The sequence below is a fragment of the Neovison vison genome, chromosome 11 (genome assembly GCF_020171115.1).
Source record: "Neovison vison isolate M4711 chromosome 11, ASM_NN_V1, whole genome shotgun sequence".
Taxonomy (NCBI): Eukaryota; Metazoa; Chordata; class Mammalia; order Carnivora; family Mustelidae; genus Neogale; species Neogale vison.
The window spans coordinates 119,107,342-119,122,806 of NC_058101.1; the positions used below are offsets into that span (position 1 = coordinate 119,107,342).

At 38.1% G+C, this 15,465-nt stretch overlaps 1 protein-coding gene across 6 annotated transcripts in view; it reads left to right on the top strand.

Moving 5' to 3' along the window:
* Window positions 1-15,465, top strand: part of ABCG2 (ATP binding cassette subfamily G member 2 (Junior blood group)) — a 161,425-nt gene that overhangs the window by 108,900 nt on the left and 37,060 nt on the right. For all 6 annotated transcript variants that reach the window (XM_044224548.1, XM_044224546.1, XM_044224547.1 and 3 more), the window contains one exon: window positions 10,110-10,331. In XM_044224548.1, the coding sequence (XP_044080483.1) occupies window positions 10,129-10,331 (203 nt within the window). In that variant the 5' untranslated portion in view covers window positions 10,110-10,128. The remainder of the gene's footprint in view (window positions 1-10,109; window positions 10,332-15,465) is intronic.

Consider the following 15,465-nt stretch of genomic DNA (forward strand, 5'->3'; position numbering starts at 1 on the left):
CTTATGAGACAGGACATTTCCTATGGGACCCCTACAGTTCTCTCTCTGACACTTCTACTAGGCTTTCTGTCACCTGAAAGCCTCATTTGGCCACAAGGGGCAAATGTCCCTATTCTTCAAGAGCTGAGTGAATCATTCTCTCATATTTCTAGCCAGAAAATTTACTCAAGCCTTATGTTAGTAGTAAATTGATAATATAATGCCAAATTAAAACAGCCCACCCATCAACTCCAACTCCTCTAGATTATGCCCACCTTGAGAACATTCCCTGTAACGCTCAACAATTTGAATAAAAGTCAGGACTATCAACTCAAATTAAGGAGGTCCAGATATCAGGAGAGCTCATCTGACACATCTGTGAGGTGCTGAGAAGTCAGAGGGCCATAAACCCAGCTGGTACCCAGGGCCAAGTTACAGAGGACCCCCAGGTGATCTCACGAGAGTTGCTCTCATATCCAGCTGAGTGCACCAGGAAATGTCAATGCAAAATGAATAAACCTTTTAAAAATTTTTAAAGAGAAAGGAAAAGAGTTTTGTTTGAACCCAAGTTAGGACAGCTGCCTGGGATATATTATCTTGACAAAGAAAAGAGTACTTTGGGGAGGAAACGTTCGGTGCAGGGTTATGTATGTTTTCTACATAAATAGTTACAAATCATGATGTTGAAGGACATTACAGAAAGTTCCAGACTTTATCTTGTGATTTTAGCATTTTAAGGCTGTATGACTTTAATCTTATGGAAAGCAGGGAGGTTTGTTTTGTTTTTCTTATCTTTTTGTTTGGAATACTCCTTTTTGGTTATTTTTTGAACACGCAGACATATGTGCTCCAGGCAGAAAGAGAGCCTTTGCTTTGAGGTTTTGCTAGTCATTTTGACCTTAGTGGGAGATGTTTAAGCACAGATAGCTTCCCTGAGGGTCCATAAACATTAAAAGTTGGGAATTTCCTATATCGCTGGCTGCTTAAATATTTGCTCAGCTTTTTAGCCTCTAGCAACTTCTTTCTGTTTTTTCTGAATTTTACCCCACAAATTGTGCGGAATTTGCCTTGATAGGAAAGGGCACAGAATGCTGGGTTTGCCTTTGTGTTCCCTGCTTTCCAGGAACGTGGCCCTGCAAGTTCTGCTTTGCTTACTCTCATCAGAGAGAACTTTTCAAATAGTTGCACCTTGTATTTTATTTATTTTTATGGTTGTTCTTAGGAGAATGCTTGGTTTGGAACAGCTAATCCATCATAGCTAGATAAAAAGTTCTTTGTGGATAACTCTGATTTTTAAAAAAAATTATAGCTGGGATTATCAATTATACTTCAATTAAAAAACAAAACAAAACAAAAACAACTGAAAACAAAAATGAAGTTTATGGACATTTCACATTTCAAACCTACTTCACAAACTATTAAGTATCTCAATCTAAATCTTTTATAACTTGTCCAATGAAACATTTTTAAACTCCTTTTATAAATTTAATACTGTTTTTGTTTTAAATTCTTTACCTGCTTCACTATTAGTTTGATTTTCTAAATCATTTTTATACCTAATTCTAAATCTTCATAGAGTTTAAATATATTCACCCATATGGAAATGATTATGTCATCCTGAGCAATTTTGTTGGAGATTATTTTCTTGGCTAATTGAGTGAGTATAACAACCAGGGGTATAAAGTCTGGAGCTATAAATTCAGAGAAATTTCTCTTGTCCTTGACTGTCAGAATTAACCCCTTTTTTTGTAATAACTATGTCATAAGCAACTAAATAAAACGAAAACAAAAGCAGGATGATGGTGATCATGTGGTCTTCCCCTAATCTTGAGTTGTCTCGTAATATGCTTTTCAAACCAGGCAAGTTTGTCTCCCATTCATCTTTCTTCTGCTTCATGAATTTTGATTAATTTTCATATTCTATATTTACTTACTAAATGTTTAATTGACATTGAGGAGTTTATACATTTAATTGACATTAGGGGAGTTTATGCGTTCAGAGTTGTGTCTGCTTCCCTAATATAGCTCCTATGTTTGTTCTTATCATAGCAAGATGGACTGTTCATTGCAAATGGAAGCATATATTGCATTGCAGTTTAAAACAGACTTATTTTTTAAAAATGCTTAATAACATTTTATTGAATCCACTGTATCAAAAAAATTTTTTTTAAAGATTTTATTTGTTTATTTATTGGAGAGTGTGTGAGCACAGGCATGCATGCTGGTGGGAGGGTCAGAGGGCAAGGGGGAAGGAGAGAATCTCAAGCCGACTCTTTGCTGAGCACAGAACCCATTAGGCTCCATCCCAGGACCACAGGATGATGACCTGAGCCAAAACCGAGTCAGATGCTTAACTGTCTGAGCCACCCAGGTGCCCCCAAAAAACATTTTCAAAATTTTTATTTATTTGTTTTTTATTTTTAACATATGATGTATTATTTCATGGGTACAGGTCTGTGATTTATCAGTCCTACATAAAACACAGTGCTAACCAGAACACATGCCCTCCCCAGTGTCTATTACCCAGTCACCCCATCCCTCCCACCCCCTCCATTCTAGCAACCCTCAGTTTGTGTCCTGAGATTAAGAGTCTCTTATGGTTTGTTTCCCTCTCTGGTTTCTTCTTGTTTTGTTTTTTCCTCTCTTCCCCTATGATCCTCTGCCTTGTTCCTTAAATTCCATGTATCAGTGAGATCATAAAATTGTCTTTCTCTGATTGACTTATTTTGCTTAGCATAATACCTTCTAGTCCCATTCACATCATTGCAAATGGCAAGATTTCATTTTTGGTGACTGCAATATATATATATATATATATATATATACACACATACATATACACACACACACACACACATATCACATCTTCTTTATCTATTAATATATCCATGGACATCTGGGCTCTTTCCATAGTTTGACTATTGTGGACATTGCTGCTATAAACATTGGGGTGCAGATGCCCGTTTGGATCACTGCATTTCTATCTTTGGGGGAAATACCCAGTAGTACAATTGCTAGGTCATAGGTACCTCTGTTTGCAACTTTTTGAGGAGCCTCCACACTGTTTTTTAGAGTGGCTGCACCAGCTTGCATTCTTACTAACAGTGTAGGGAGGTTCCCCTTTCTTCCCATCCTCACCAACATCTGTTGTTTCCTCACTTATTAATTTTAGCCTTTCTGACTAGTGTGAGGTGGTATCTCATTGTGGTTTTGATTTGTATTTTCCTGATGCTGAGTGATGTGGAGCACTTCTCCAAATGGTCTGTTGGCCATTTGGATGTCTTCTGCCCATTTCTTGAATGGATTATTTGTTCTTTGGGTGTTAAGTTTGTTAAGTTCTTTATGGATTTTTGGGTACTAGCCCTTTATCCGATATGTCGTTTGCAAATATCTTTTCCCATTCTGTCAGTTGTCTTTTGGTTTTGTTGACTGTTTCCTTTGCTGTGAAAAGGTTTTTGTCTTGATGAAAAAAAAGCTTTTTGTCTTGATGAAATCCAAGTACTTCATTTTTTGCCTTTGCTTCCATTGCCTTTGGTGATGGTCTAGGAAGAAGTTGCTGTGGCTGAGGTTAAAGAGGTTGTTGCCTGTGTTCTTCTCTAAGATTTTGATGGACTCCTGTCTCACATTGAGGTCTTTCATCTATTTGAGTCTGTTTTTGTGTATGGTGTAAGGAATTTGTCCAGTTTCATTCTTCTGCACGTGGCTGTCCAATTTCCCAACACTATTTGTTGAAGAGGCTGTCTTTTTTCCATTGGACATTCTTTTCTGCTTTGTCAAAGATTGGTTGACCATAGAATCGAGGGTCCATTTCTGGGCTCTCTGTTCTGTTCTGTTGATCTATGTGTCTGTTTTTGTGCCAGTACTATACTGTCTTGATGATGACAGCTTTGTAATAGAGCTTGAAGTCTGGAATGGTGATGCTACCAGCTTTTCTTTTTTTTTTTCAACATTCTTCTGGCTGTTCAGGGTCTTTTCTTGTTCCATACAAATTTTAGGATTATTTGTTCCATTTCTGTGAAAAAATTGATATTTTGATAGGGATTGCATTAAATGTGTAGATTGCTCTAGGTAGCATAGATATCTTCACAGTATTTTTTCTTCCAATCCATGAGCATGGAATGATTTTCCATTTCTTTGTGTCTCCTTAGTTTCTTTCATGAGAATTTCATAGTTTCTGAGTACAGAGTCTTAGCCTCTTTGGTTAGATTTATTCCTAGGAATCTTATGATTTTGGGTGCAATTGTAAATGGTATTGGCTCCTTAATTTCTCTTTCTTCTGTCTTGCTGCTGGTGTATAGAAATGCAGCTGATTTCTGTGCATTGATTTTATATCCTGCCACTTTACTGAATTCCTGTTTGAGTTCTAGCAGTTTTGGGGTGAAGTCTTTTGGGTTTTCCACATATAGTATCATATCATCTACAAAGAGTAGGAGTTTGACTACTTCTTTGCTGATTGATATGTCTTTTGTTCCTTTTTGTTGTCTGATTGATGAGGCTAGAACTTCTAGTCTAGACACATTGCCAAACTGCAGTGGTGATTGTGGACATCCCTGCTGTGTTCCTGACCTTAGGTGAAAGCTCTCAGTTTTTCCCCATTGAGAATGATATTCGCTGTGGGTTTTTCATAGATGGCTTTGATGATATTGAGGTATGTACCATCTATTCCTACACAGTGAAGAGTTTTAATCAAGAAAGGATATGGTACTTTGTCTCATGCTTTTTCTGCATCTATTGAGAGGATCATATAGTTCTTGTCCTTTATTTATTAATATAGTCTATCACATTAATTGATTGTGGATGTTGAACCAAACTTGCAGCCCAGGAATAAATCCCACTTGGTCATGGTGAGTGATCTGTTAGTATTTTGGTGAGAATTTTTGTGTTCATCAGGGATATTGGTCTATAATTCTCCTTTTTGGTGGGGTCTTTGTCTGGTTTTGGAATCAAGGTCTCATAAAATGAATTTGGAAGTTTTCCTTCCCTTTCTGTTTTTTGGAATAGTCTCAGAATAGGTATTAATTCTTTAAATGTTTGGTAGAATTTCCCTGGGAAACCATCTGGCACTGGGCTCTTATTTGTTGGGAGGTTTTGATGACTGCTTCAATCTCCTTGCTGGTATGGTTTTCTATTTCTTCCTGGTTCAGTTTTGGTAGTTTATACGTCTCTAGGAATGTATCCATTTCTTCTAGACCGTCTAATTTGTTGGTATTCTGTGCTCATAATATGTTTTAATTTTATTTTTAAAGAGATTTTATCCTTTATTTTTTATTTTTTTAAAGTTTTTTAAAAAATTATTTATTTGACAGGGAGAGGCACAGCAAGAGAAGGGATAAAAGCAGGGGGAGTGGGTGAAGGAGAAGCAAGCTTCCCGCTGAGCAGGGAACACGATGCAGGGCTCAGTCCCAGAGTCCTGGGATCATGACCTTAGCCCAAGGCAGCTACTTAATGACTGAGCCACTCAGGTGCCCCCATAATATTTTTTTTATAATTGTTAGTATTTATCCAGTTGGTAGTGATTGCTCCTCTTTCATTCATGATTTTATTAATTTGAGTCCTTTCTCTTTTCTTTTTGTTTAAGTCCGGCCAGAGGTTTATCAGTCCTATTAGTTCTTTCAAAGAACCAGCTCCTAGTTTCATTGATCTGTTCTACTGTTCTTTTGGTTTCTGATTCATTGATTTCTGCTCTAAACCTTATTATTTCTCTTCTGCTGGGTTTAATCTTTATTTGCTGTCCTTTTTCTCCAGCTACTTTAGGTGTACGGTTAGGTTGTATATTTGAGATCTTTCTTGTTTCCTGAGAAAGGCTTGTATTGCTATACACTTCCCTGTTAGGACTGTCTTTGCTGCATCCCAAAGATTCTGAACAGTTGTGTTTTCATTTTCATTTGTTTCCATGAATTTTTAAAAATTCTTCTTTAGTTTTCTGTTTGACCTATTCATTCTTTAGTAGGATGCTCTTTAGCCTTCATGTATTTGAGTTCTTTCCAACTTTCCTCTTGTGACTGAGTTTGAGTTTTAAAACACTGTGGTCCAAAAATATGCAGGGAATGATTCCAGTCTTTTGGCGGTTGAGACCTGATTTGTGACCCAGGATGGGATCTATTCTGGAGAATGTTCCATGTGCACTCGAGAAGAATGTGTATTCTGTTGCTTTGGGATGGAATGTTCTGAATGTATCTGTGATGTCCATCTGGTCCAGTGTGTTATTTAAAGCCCTTATTTCCTTATTGATCTTTTGCTTAAATGATATGTCCATTTCAGTGAAAGGGCTATTAAAGTCCCCTACTATTATTGTATTATTGTCGATGTGTTTCTTTGATTTTGTTATTCATTGGCTTATATAATTGGCTGCTCCCATGTTAGGGGCATAAATATTTACCCTTCTTGTTAGATCTTCTTGTTGGATAGACCCTTTATTTTTAAGTATGATATAAGTGTCCTTCCTCATGTCTTATTACAGTCTTTGGTTTAAAATCTAATTTGTCTGATATAAGGATTGCCACCTCAGCTTTCTTTTGATGTCCATTTGCATGGTAAGTGGTTTTCCACCCCCTCACTTTAAATATGGAGGTGTCTTTGGGTCTAAAATGAATTTCTTGCAGACAGCATATTGATGGGTCTTGGTTTTTTATCCATTCTGATATGATGTGTCTTTTGATTGGGGCATTTAGCCCATTTACATTCAGGGTAACTATTGAAAGTTATGAATTTTGTGCCATTGTATTGCTTGTAAGGTGACTGTTACAGTAAATTGTCTCTGTTCCTTTCTGATCTATGTTACTTTTAAGCTCTCTCTTTGCTTACAGGACCCCTTTCAGTATTTCTTGCAGGTCTGGTTTGGTGATTGCAAATTCTTCTAGTTTCTGTTTGTCCTAGAAGCTTTTTATCTCTCCATCTATTTTCAGGGACAGCCTAGCTGGATAAAATATTCTTGGCTGCACATCTTTCTCATTTAGTACCCTTAATATATCATGCCAGTCCTTTCTTGTCTGCCAGGTCTCTGTGGATAGGTCTGTTTCCAATCTAATGCTTGTACTGTTGTAGGTTACAGACCTCTTGTCCTGAGCTGCTCTAAGGATTTTCTTTTTGTCTCTGAGATTTGTAAGTTTTATTATTAGATGTCGGGGTGTTGACCTATTTTTATTGATTTTGAGGGGGGTTCTGTGTGCCTCCTTGACTTTGATTCTTGTTTCCTTCTCCAAATTAGGAAAGTTGTCTGCTATAATTTGCTCCCATATACCTTCTGCCCCTCTCTTTCTTCTTCTTCTGGGATTCCAGTTATTCTAATATTGTTTAGCTCTATGGTATCACTTATCTCTTGAATTCTCTTCTTGTGATTCAGTAGTTGTTTGTCTCTCTTTTTCTCAGCTTCTTTAGTCTCCATTATTTGGTCTTCTATATGACTAATTCTCTCTTCTGTCTCATTTAGCCTAGAAGTTAGAGCTTCCATTTTAAAAAAAATTTTATTTATTTATTGGACAGACAGAGATCACAAGTAGGTAGAGAGGCAGGCAGGGTGAGAGGGGGGAAGCAGGCTCGCCACTGAGCAGAGAGCCCGATGTGGGGCTCGATCCCAGGACCTTGGGATCATGACCTGAGCTGAAGGCAGAGGCTTTAATCCACTGAGCCACTCAGGCGCCCCAGAGCTTCCATTTTTAATTACACCTCATTAATAGCCTTTTTGATTTTGACTTGGTTCGATTTTATTTCTCCAGAAAGGGATTCTTTACTGTCTTATATGCTTTCTTTCAGGCCCAGGTAGTATCTTGATAATCATTATTCTGTACTCTATTTCTGACTTACTAATGTTCTTTTTTTTGAGGTTAGTTTTTCTGTTTTGCCATATTGTCCCGAGAACAGATGACTGAGAGAACAAAATACTAGAAGGGTAACAATGACCTCTGAGAAACATTCACTAAAAAGATCAGAAGAGACATGAAACTGGGGGGAAGAAAAAAGAATATAATCAGGTTCATGAATAGAACAGAGCCATACACTAGATTTTGAGTGTGCTTTGGTCTGTTAGAAGAAACTGCCTCCCAAAATTTAAGAAAAGAAAAAAAAATACATATATACACACATAAAAATAAGGTGAAATACTATGAGGGGATGGAATATGAATGTAGAATGAAAATTTAAACATAATTTGAAAAAGGAATTGATAAGTTGGTTGAAAACAGAAAGGAGAAAATTTTTTAAAAAGGAGAATGTGATCAGGTAGGTGAATAGAACAGAGCTATACACTACACTTAGGATATTTTGGTCTGTTAGAAGAAACTACCTCCCCAAATTTTAAAGCAAGAACAAAAGATACATATATATGTGTCTTTTTTCTTTATATATATATATATATATATATACACACACACACAGATATATATCTGTATATATATTTGTATATCTATCTATATCTATATCTGTATATATATATCTGTATATCTATCTATATTTTGAGTGTATATATGTAGATATACAGATATACTGTATATCTATATATATACATCTGTGTATCTATATATCTATACATATTGTATAGATATATACACTCAAAATACAGATATAGATATAGATATATATACACTTAAAAAATAAGGTTAAATACAATGAAGAGAAGATCTGACATAAAAATGGAAATTAAAAAGATTTTCTAAAAGGAATTGAAAAGATAAGTTGGTTGAAAAAGGAAGGAAGAAAATTTCTGAAAAAATAAATTAAAAAAAGTTAAAGTTGAAAAACTAAAGAATCACGGGGAAAAAGCCATGAATTCTATGTGCTATATTCCCCTAGTGCTGGCATTTTGTAGTTCTCATTGATTGGTAAACTTGGTCTTGACTGGATGTTCTTGCTGATCTTCTGGGGAGGCACCTGTTGCACTGATTCTCAAATGCCTTTGCCAAAGGCAGAATTGCACCACCCTTTCCAGGGGCTAGGCTTGGGGCCCCTCTCCTCAGTGTGCCCTCTGAGAAAAGCAGTCAATCCCTCCTGTCTCCTGGGTCTGAACACTCCGTGCTCACCTGGCCTGTGACCCAGCAATTCTCTCCCTGGTACATAGCCCTCTTTGGAGTCTCCAAACCCAGAAGATTGCTGCAGTGCACTCCCATGGGGTAGTTGGGGAGTCTCCCCAGATCTGCCATTTGTTGAGCCCCTCTTTGAGGAGAACTGGCCCAACTGTGCCATGATCACGCTTTATAGCCACCCTGAGCTGAGAGCCACTCCTCAGCTCAGTCTTTGCAGTTGGCTTCTCTGCTCTGATTCCTGGGAGCTCTGTCTCACTCAGGCAACCCCAGTCTTTCTGTGACCCCAAGTGTCCTGAGACCACACTGTCCCACTGTCCCACCAAGGGTTCCAGCTCCCCACTCCTGCTTATCTACCAAAGGAATGTTCTTCACTGGAGCAAACTTCTAAAAGTTCTGATTTTGTTCTCCTCTACTATCACTTGCTGGGAGCCAGCTGATGGAGGCTCCCTTCCCCCATGGTCTATCTTCCCATATATCACCTCGGATTCACTTCTCCGCACATCCTACCTTGAGGAAAGTGGTCGCTTTTCTGTTCATAGAGTTGCTGCTATTCTTTTCTTTGATCTCCTGTTGAGTTCATAGGTGTTCAGAATTGTTTGATAACTATCTAGCTGAATTCCTGGGACCAGACCAAATTAGGTCTCCTACACTTCTGCCATCTTGGACCACCTTTGCCCCCAAAATATTTTTCTTTAAGCATGTAATCAGTGTAAAAGTGACTAATGAGGTATTTTCCATTCTTTTAAAGTTTAGATCTTCATTTTTTTAAAATTGTGATATAGTTGACATATACCATTATATTGTTTCAGGTGTGCAAGATAATGATTTAATATTTGTATATATTGTGAAATGATCACCACAATAAGTCTAGTTAACATCTATCACACACAAAGTCACATTCTTTTTTCTTGTGATGAGAACTTTCAAGATCTGCTGTTTTAACAGCTTTCAAATATACAATGCAAATTATTATTGATAGCCACCATCCCAGGACTTATTTATTTTATAGTTGGAAATGTGTACCAAAATGGACTTGTTTTAAGTGTCCTGTTACTGGTGTTTACAGTCTCATTTATCTAGACTATCAACTTACTATTGCTTTTCCCTTTGCAGAAAGGCGTAAACTCTCCAGATGTCTTCCAAAAATGACCAAGTTTTTATCCCAATGCCACGAAGAAACACCAGTGACTTCTCCAAGATGACCTCCAACAACCAGAAGACCTTTACTGAAGTAGCGGTGTTAAGTTTTCATAACATTTACTATCGAGTGAAAGTGAAGAGTGGCTTTCTTTTTGGTCGAAAAACAGTCGAGAAGGAAATACTAACAAATATCAAGTATGTGCATGAACGTATTAAAATAGCTTTATTGACATACAATGAGCTTTATAGGTTTTGCTTATTGCAAATAAAGGTCTTACGAACATTTGTGTACAAGTCCATACAGACATACAGACAAATGCTTTTATTTTGTGTGGCTAACCTCAGAGTGAAATGGCTGGGTCACATCTTAGGTATATGGTTAACTTTTTTTTTTTTTTAAAGATTTTATTTATTTATTTGACAGTTGGAGAGCACAAGTAGGCATAGAGGCAGGCAGAGAGAGAGAGAGAGAGAGAGGAAAGCAGGCTCTCCACTTAGCAGAGAGCCCGATGCGGGACTCGATCCCAGGACCCTGGGATCATGACCTGAGCTGAAGGCAGCAGCTTAACCCACTGAGCCACCCAGGCGCTCGGTATATGGTTAACTTTAAAGGAACTGCCAAACTGTTTTTAAAGTGGTTGTTCCATATCCATTGACTTTTGTTTGAGAAACCAAACAATGTGTTGTTTGTTTTTTTCTGGGTATGAGCTCGGGTTCTCTAGAAAGCGACTGGCTGTATGATTTACTAGTTCTTGGTCGTCGGGATATAATTGTCCTCTCGAAGCTTCCATTTACTGATCTGTGAGAAGAAAAAGAGAAATATGGCTGTACCTTACAAGCCAAATATTTTTAGGTCCTTATGCACTTTATGTCCTTTATGTTCCAGATGCTAGAGTGAGGTAGTTGAAATGACAGTTGAGGTTGTTGAAATGACAGTATGTTGTAAAAGTACTTTGGTTTTCAAATACACTTGTTTCAAATGAGTGGTCTGTTTATATAGTAGTTTATGCCATGTACTTAATGCTTCTCTCCATTACACAGGCAGAGATTATTTAAATATAAGACAACTATAACTTTGCTTAAGCTGTGTAGCTGAAGTCCAAAGTGATAAGAGAAGTCAGGAATTGAATCAGGTCTTGATTAGAACCAACTGACCTTTCTGAAAAGCTGACAAGTTCTTTGTGGAACATATTAATCAAGGAAATATTGGTCATTTTGGATTTTGTGCTAATGAATGGAAGATAAAGGATTTGAATACACACAGGTGGAATAGATTTAATCATACTATGCGAGTGTACATTTCTCCTGCTTATGTTTTAAAGCTACTAGATTAGTAACTTGGTACAACACAAGTGTTATCTGATCAATGCTTTTATGGCCCCATGGTATGCATTTTAGCAACAGATGAGTTCATTCTAGGTTGAATGTGCATAGCGAGGTTCATAAAAACTCAGTCAAATCTTGCAGTTCTTTCTGATTCTATAGTTAAAGGGACAGGAGGTATTGGTTTCCTTGTTAACTCACATTTCTGGTTTAGGCATCTCTGAGAGAGGTCATCGCTGTTTTTGCTGCAGTATTTCTAATCTTTCCCCTATCTGCTGACTTTACCTAAGTAGAATTTCTGGGATGGGGGAAGATTGCTCTCATATGTGTTATTTTTTATTTGTGTTTGATAGTGCCAGCACCATTCATAATAGTTACTGTATTTCAAAAAACCTGGTGAGAAGCTTGGTTTTTGTTTTTTTCTGTGGACATTTTGTAATCTCATTTATAGAACTGAGTAACTAGAACCTGATTTCCTCTTGTGGGGGGGGCGTGAAGAAGATAGAACAAAATCTTTTTTTTTTTTTTAAAGATTTTATTTATTTATTTGAGAGAGCGAGAGCATGAGAGTAGAGAGGTCAGCAGGAGAAGCAGACTCCCTGCAGAGCAAGGAGCCCGATGTGGGACTTGATCCCGGGACTCCAGGATCATGACCTGAGCCGAAGGCATTTGCTTAACCAACTGAGCCGCCCAGGCGCCCAGATAAAACAAAATCTGACTATGAGAATTCAAAAAGATGAGACCTTAATTCCTCATGAAAATCTTTCTGTTATACTTAGTTTGTCTCCATGCCCAGCATTTGAGCTTTCCCTCATCAATACTGAAGATATATGGAAAATATGGTCCATTCCATTAGATCTGTGGATCCCCACTGGTCATCATGGAAATTCAATATACCATTTGGGAATTTGTTATATTGATAATTTATTTTGACATAATTTTAAACTTAGACCTTGAAGTTTTAACCTCTATGCCTCACCTGTTAACATTTCACTGCATTTGCTCATCACATTTAGTTTTTTTATACCCATTATTATTGGTATTTTTCTAACGGCAAGCTTCCATATGATGTTTTATTATCCCTAACTCTTTTGGTGTATGTTTTCCAGAAATAAGAGTCCTCTTTTCTGTAATCACTCAGTCATTGTTTTGGATCAGCCAAGGGGGAGTGCAGCCTCATAGTGAATACAGTGGTGGGTGCTACGAGACCCTCGGTCACCTGTGCTCTTAACATAGTTGATTGACTACCACATCATGTCTCCTTTGTCTCATCCAACCTAGTATCTCTGTCTCATGCCTTAACCTTGATTACTTGGTCATGTTGGTGTCTACCAACTTTCTCCACCATAATGTTACCATTTTCCACTTTGTAATTGATAAATGCTATGAAGGGAGATAAGACATTATCCCAAAACAGGATTCCTCGTTAATCTTCACCCCACCAGCTTTAGCTCCCATTGACTCTTCCCGCCCGAAGTGACAGTATTGATCACTATGATAGTTATCAAAGGGTGGTTTTCTCTTTTCATTCATCTCTTCTGCATGGATCAATTTGAAGTCTACTGAAAGGAAAAAGCTTTATTCATCATCTCATTCAGTATAGACTCATGGATTTCATATTCAGTGGTAATGCACTATTATCATTATTCTTCTTGATACTCCCATTGTTCCTGATTCAGTTAGTGGGAGACTTTCCTTTTTTTTTTGCTCATTCTTTTGAGATGTCCTCTTATTTGAGTAGTTTTTGGCACAGCAAGAAGTTTCAATCTCCCTGAATACTTATCTTGCTTCAGACCTGGAATCAGCTGTGGTTCCTTTTTGTGGAAGATGGTATTTACAAACCAAGATCTGGGTGCTTGGAATATTGGTTGCTGTTGGGATGCCATATGTTCTTAGCCCTCTCAGTGGGTAGACCTAGCGAGCACATGTCTATATATGTGTACACACGTATGCCTATACTTTTGTCTCTCTATCTGTGTATATAGATTAAAACCTAGGACTTCTCATTAATACCGCCAATTGTAATCTAATACCCCACGGTTCTTTCCACATTTCTATGTTTGTAAAACATCTCAAAAAGTGAAAACCCTGGCTCTTGTTATCCTTGATACACTTACTGATTTGCTCATTTTTCTTATTCTTTAATACAAGGAATTAGCCTACCCTTCAGCTGTCACCTCTCTTCCTCCCATCTCCCTTCACAGCCTGTGGTCTGTTATAGCTGTTGAGTTTTTCCCACTTCTTCACATTTTTTTTGCAAGCTTGCCTTTTTGTTTTCCTGTAATTCTCATTTATAAAAATGCAGAGACTCATTTATTCAACAAGTTTTAGATGCCTGCTAGGTGCTTGACATTGTGCAAGATGCTATGACATAGATATATCCTCTGCTCTCAGAAACCTTCTAGTCTAATGGTGGATTCAGACAAGTAGAGCATGACACTGTGTTATTCTACCATGATGGAAGCCCCTAAACTTAAATTGGAGGGCCAGGGGCATGAGAGAGAGTGTCTGTGAGTGCCTGTATGTGTGTGTCAGGTAGGGAGGGAAGGTGAACCAAGCAGTGGAAATGACATGGACTTCTCCATAAAATGAGACCAGAGGATTAACCATTATGCACTAAAATGTAATAGTTGGGACCTCAGTCTGTTAGCTGGGTTTCACCTGATGTGTTCAGCATTTAATAATCTATTTAATGATCTACCTTGTAGACTGCTGTGCTGCATGCTATGGTGGGGTGGGGGAACCCGAGATGGCACCATTCTTGTTGACAAGACTTTATAGTACAAGACTTCCCTGGACGCAAATGTGTAAAGCCATAAATAAGGGTGGAAAATGACTTTTGAGGGATGATAGTAGAGTGGAGGGTGGGTTGAGGGAGCAAAGGGATTGTAGACCATAAACCAGAACAGAGGTCAAAAGCCTTTCTGTGAAGGGACTGCTAGTAAATATTTTCCACTTTATGGGCCACACATCTGTGCGGCAGCTCCTTGGTTCTGTCACTGCAGTGTGAAGGCAGTCATGGATGTAGACGAATGAATGCAGCTCTGCTCTAATAACACTTTATGAACAGAACAGGTGACTAGCCATTGGCCGGTCCCTGGCCTAGAGTGCAAACTCCACAAATCCTAGGCTTTGTTTTATCCTCAGCTCCATCCCATGTCCTAGAAGAGTGTCTTAGCACCTGTAGTAGTTACTGGATAATTGTGCTAAGTGAATGGAGGGAGAATTAGCCCCTTCTCCCAGCTATAACTCTTTCTTGCATTTGTGATTGGACAGTACTATTGTTTTCTGTAATGCTAGGGTCTAGTGCCAAAGGAAGCCCAACTCAGGGAACGGAAAGATTGTCCTAGTCTATTCACATTCACTTTTGGGTTAATCATTTAGGATTGTTGGTCTTTATTTGAGTAGATATTTTAAAAACCTGGAAAAGTTTCCTGACAATGACATCTTAGTGAATATCAAGCTGATTTTTGGTCATTTTAGAAGAAGTTACTGGGTAGCTATTAATACAGTTCCTGGGTAGCTTTTTTTTTTTTTTAAGATTTTATTTATTTATTTGAGAGAGAGGGGGAGAGCATGAGCGGAGAGAAGGTCAGATGGAGAAACAGACTCCCCGTGGAGCTGGGACTCCAGGACTCCGGGATCATGACCTGAGCTGAAGGCAGTTGTTTCACCAAACAAGCCACCCAGGCACCTACTGGGTAGCTATTAATAAAGAAGATCCATCAAAAGCTACAGATAAATGCATCTTGAAAGTTCACATAACCAGTGTGTCTTTTTATACTGTGGGGGGTGGGTGGGGAAGATAGCACTGAAAGCACAAGAGATCTTTCTGTTCTACAGCTTGCTCCCAGTTTATCAAATTCGTTTTTTTGTCAGGTCTTTCAGTGAGAGGCACCTCAGTTCATGAGAAGAGTGAGGGCTACCTTCCCTCTTAGCCTCCACCAGCCATTCTATACTTGTAACAGTTTAAGCACAAGAGTCAGTAAATGCTGAGGTCCTCTGT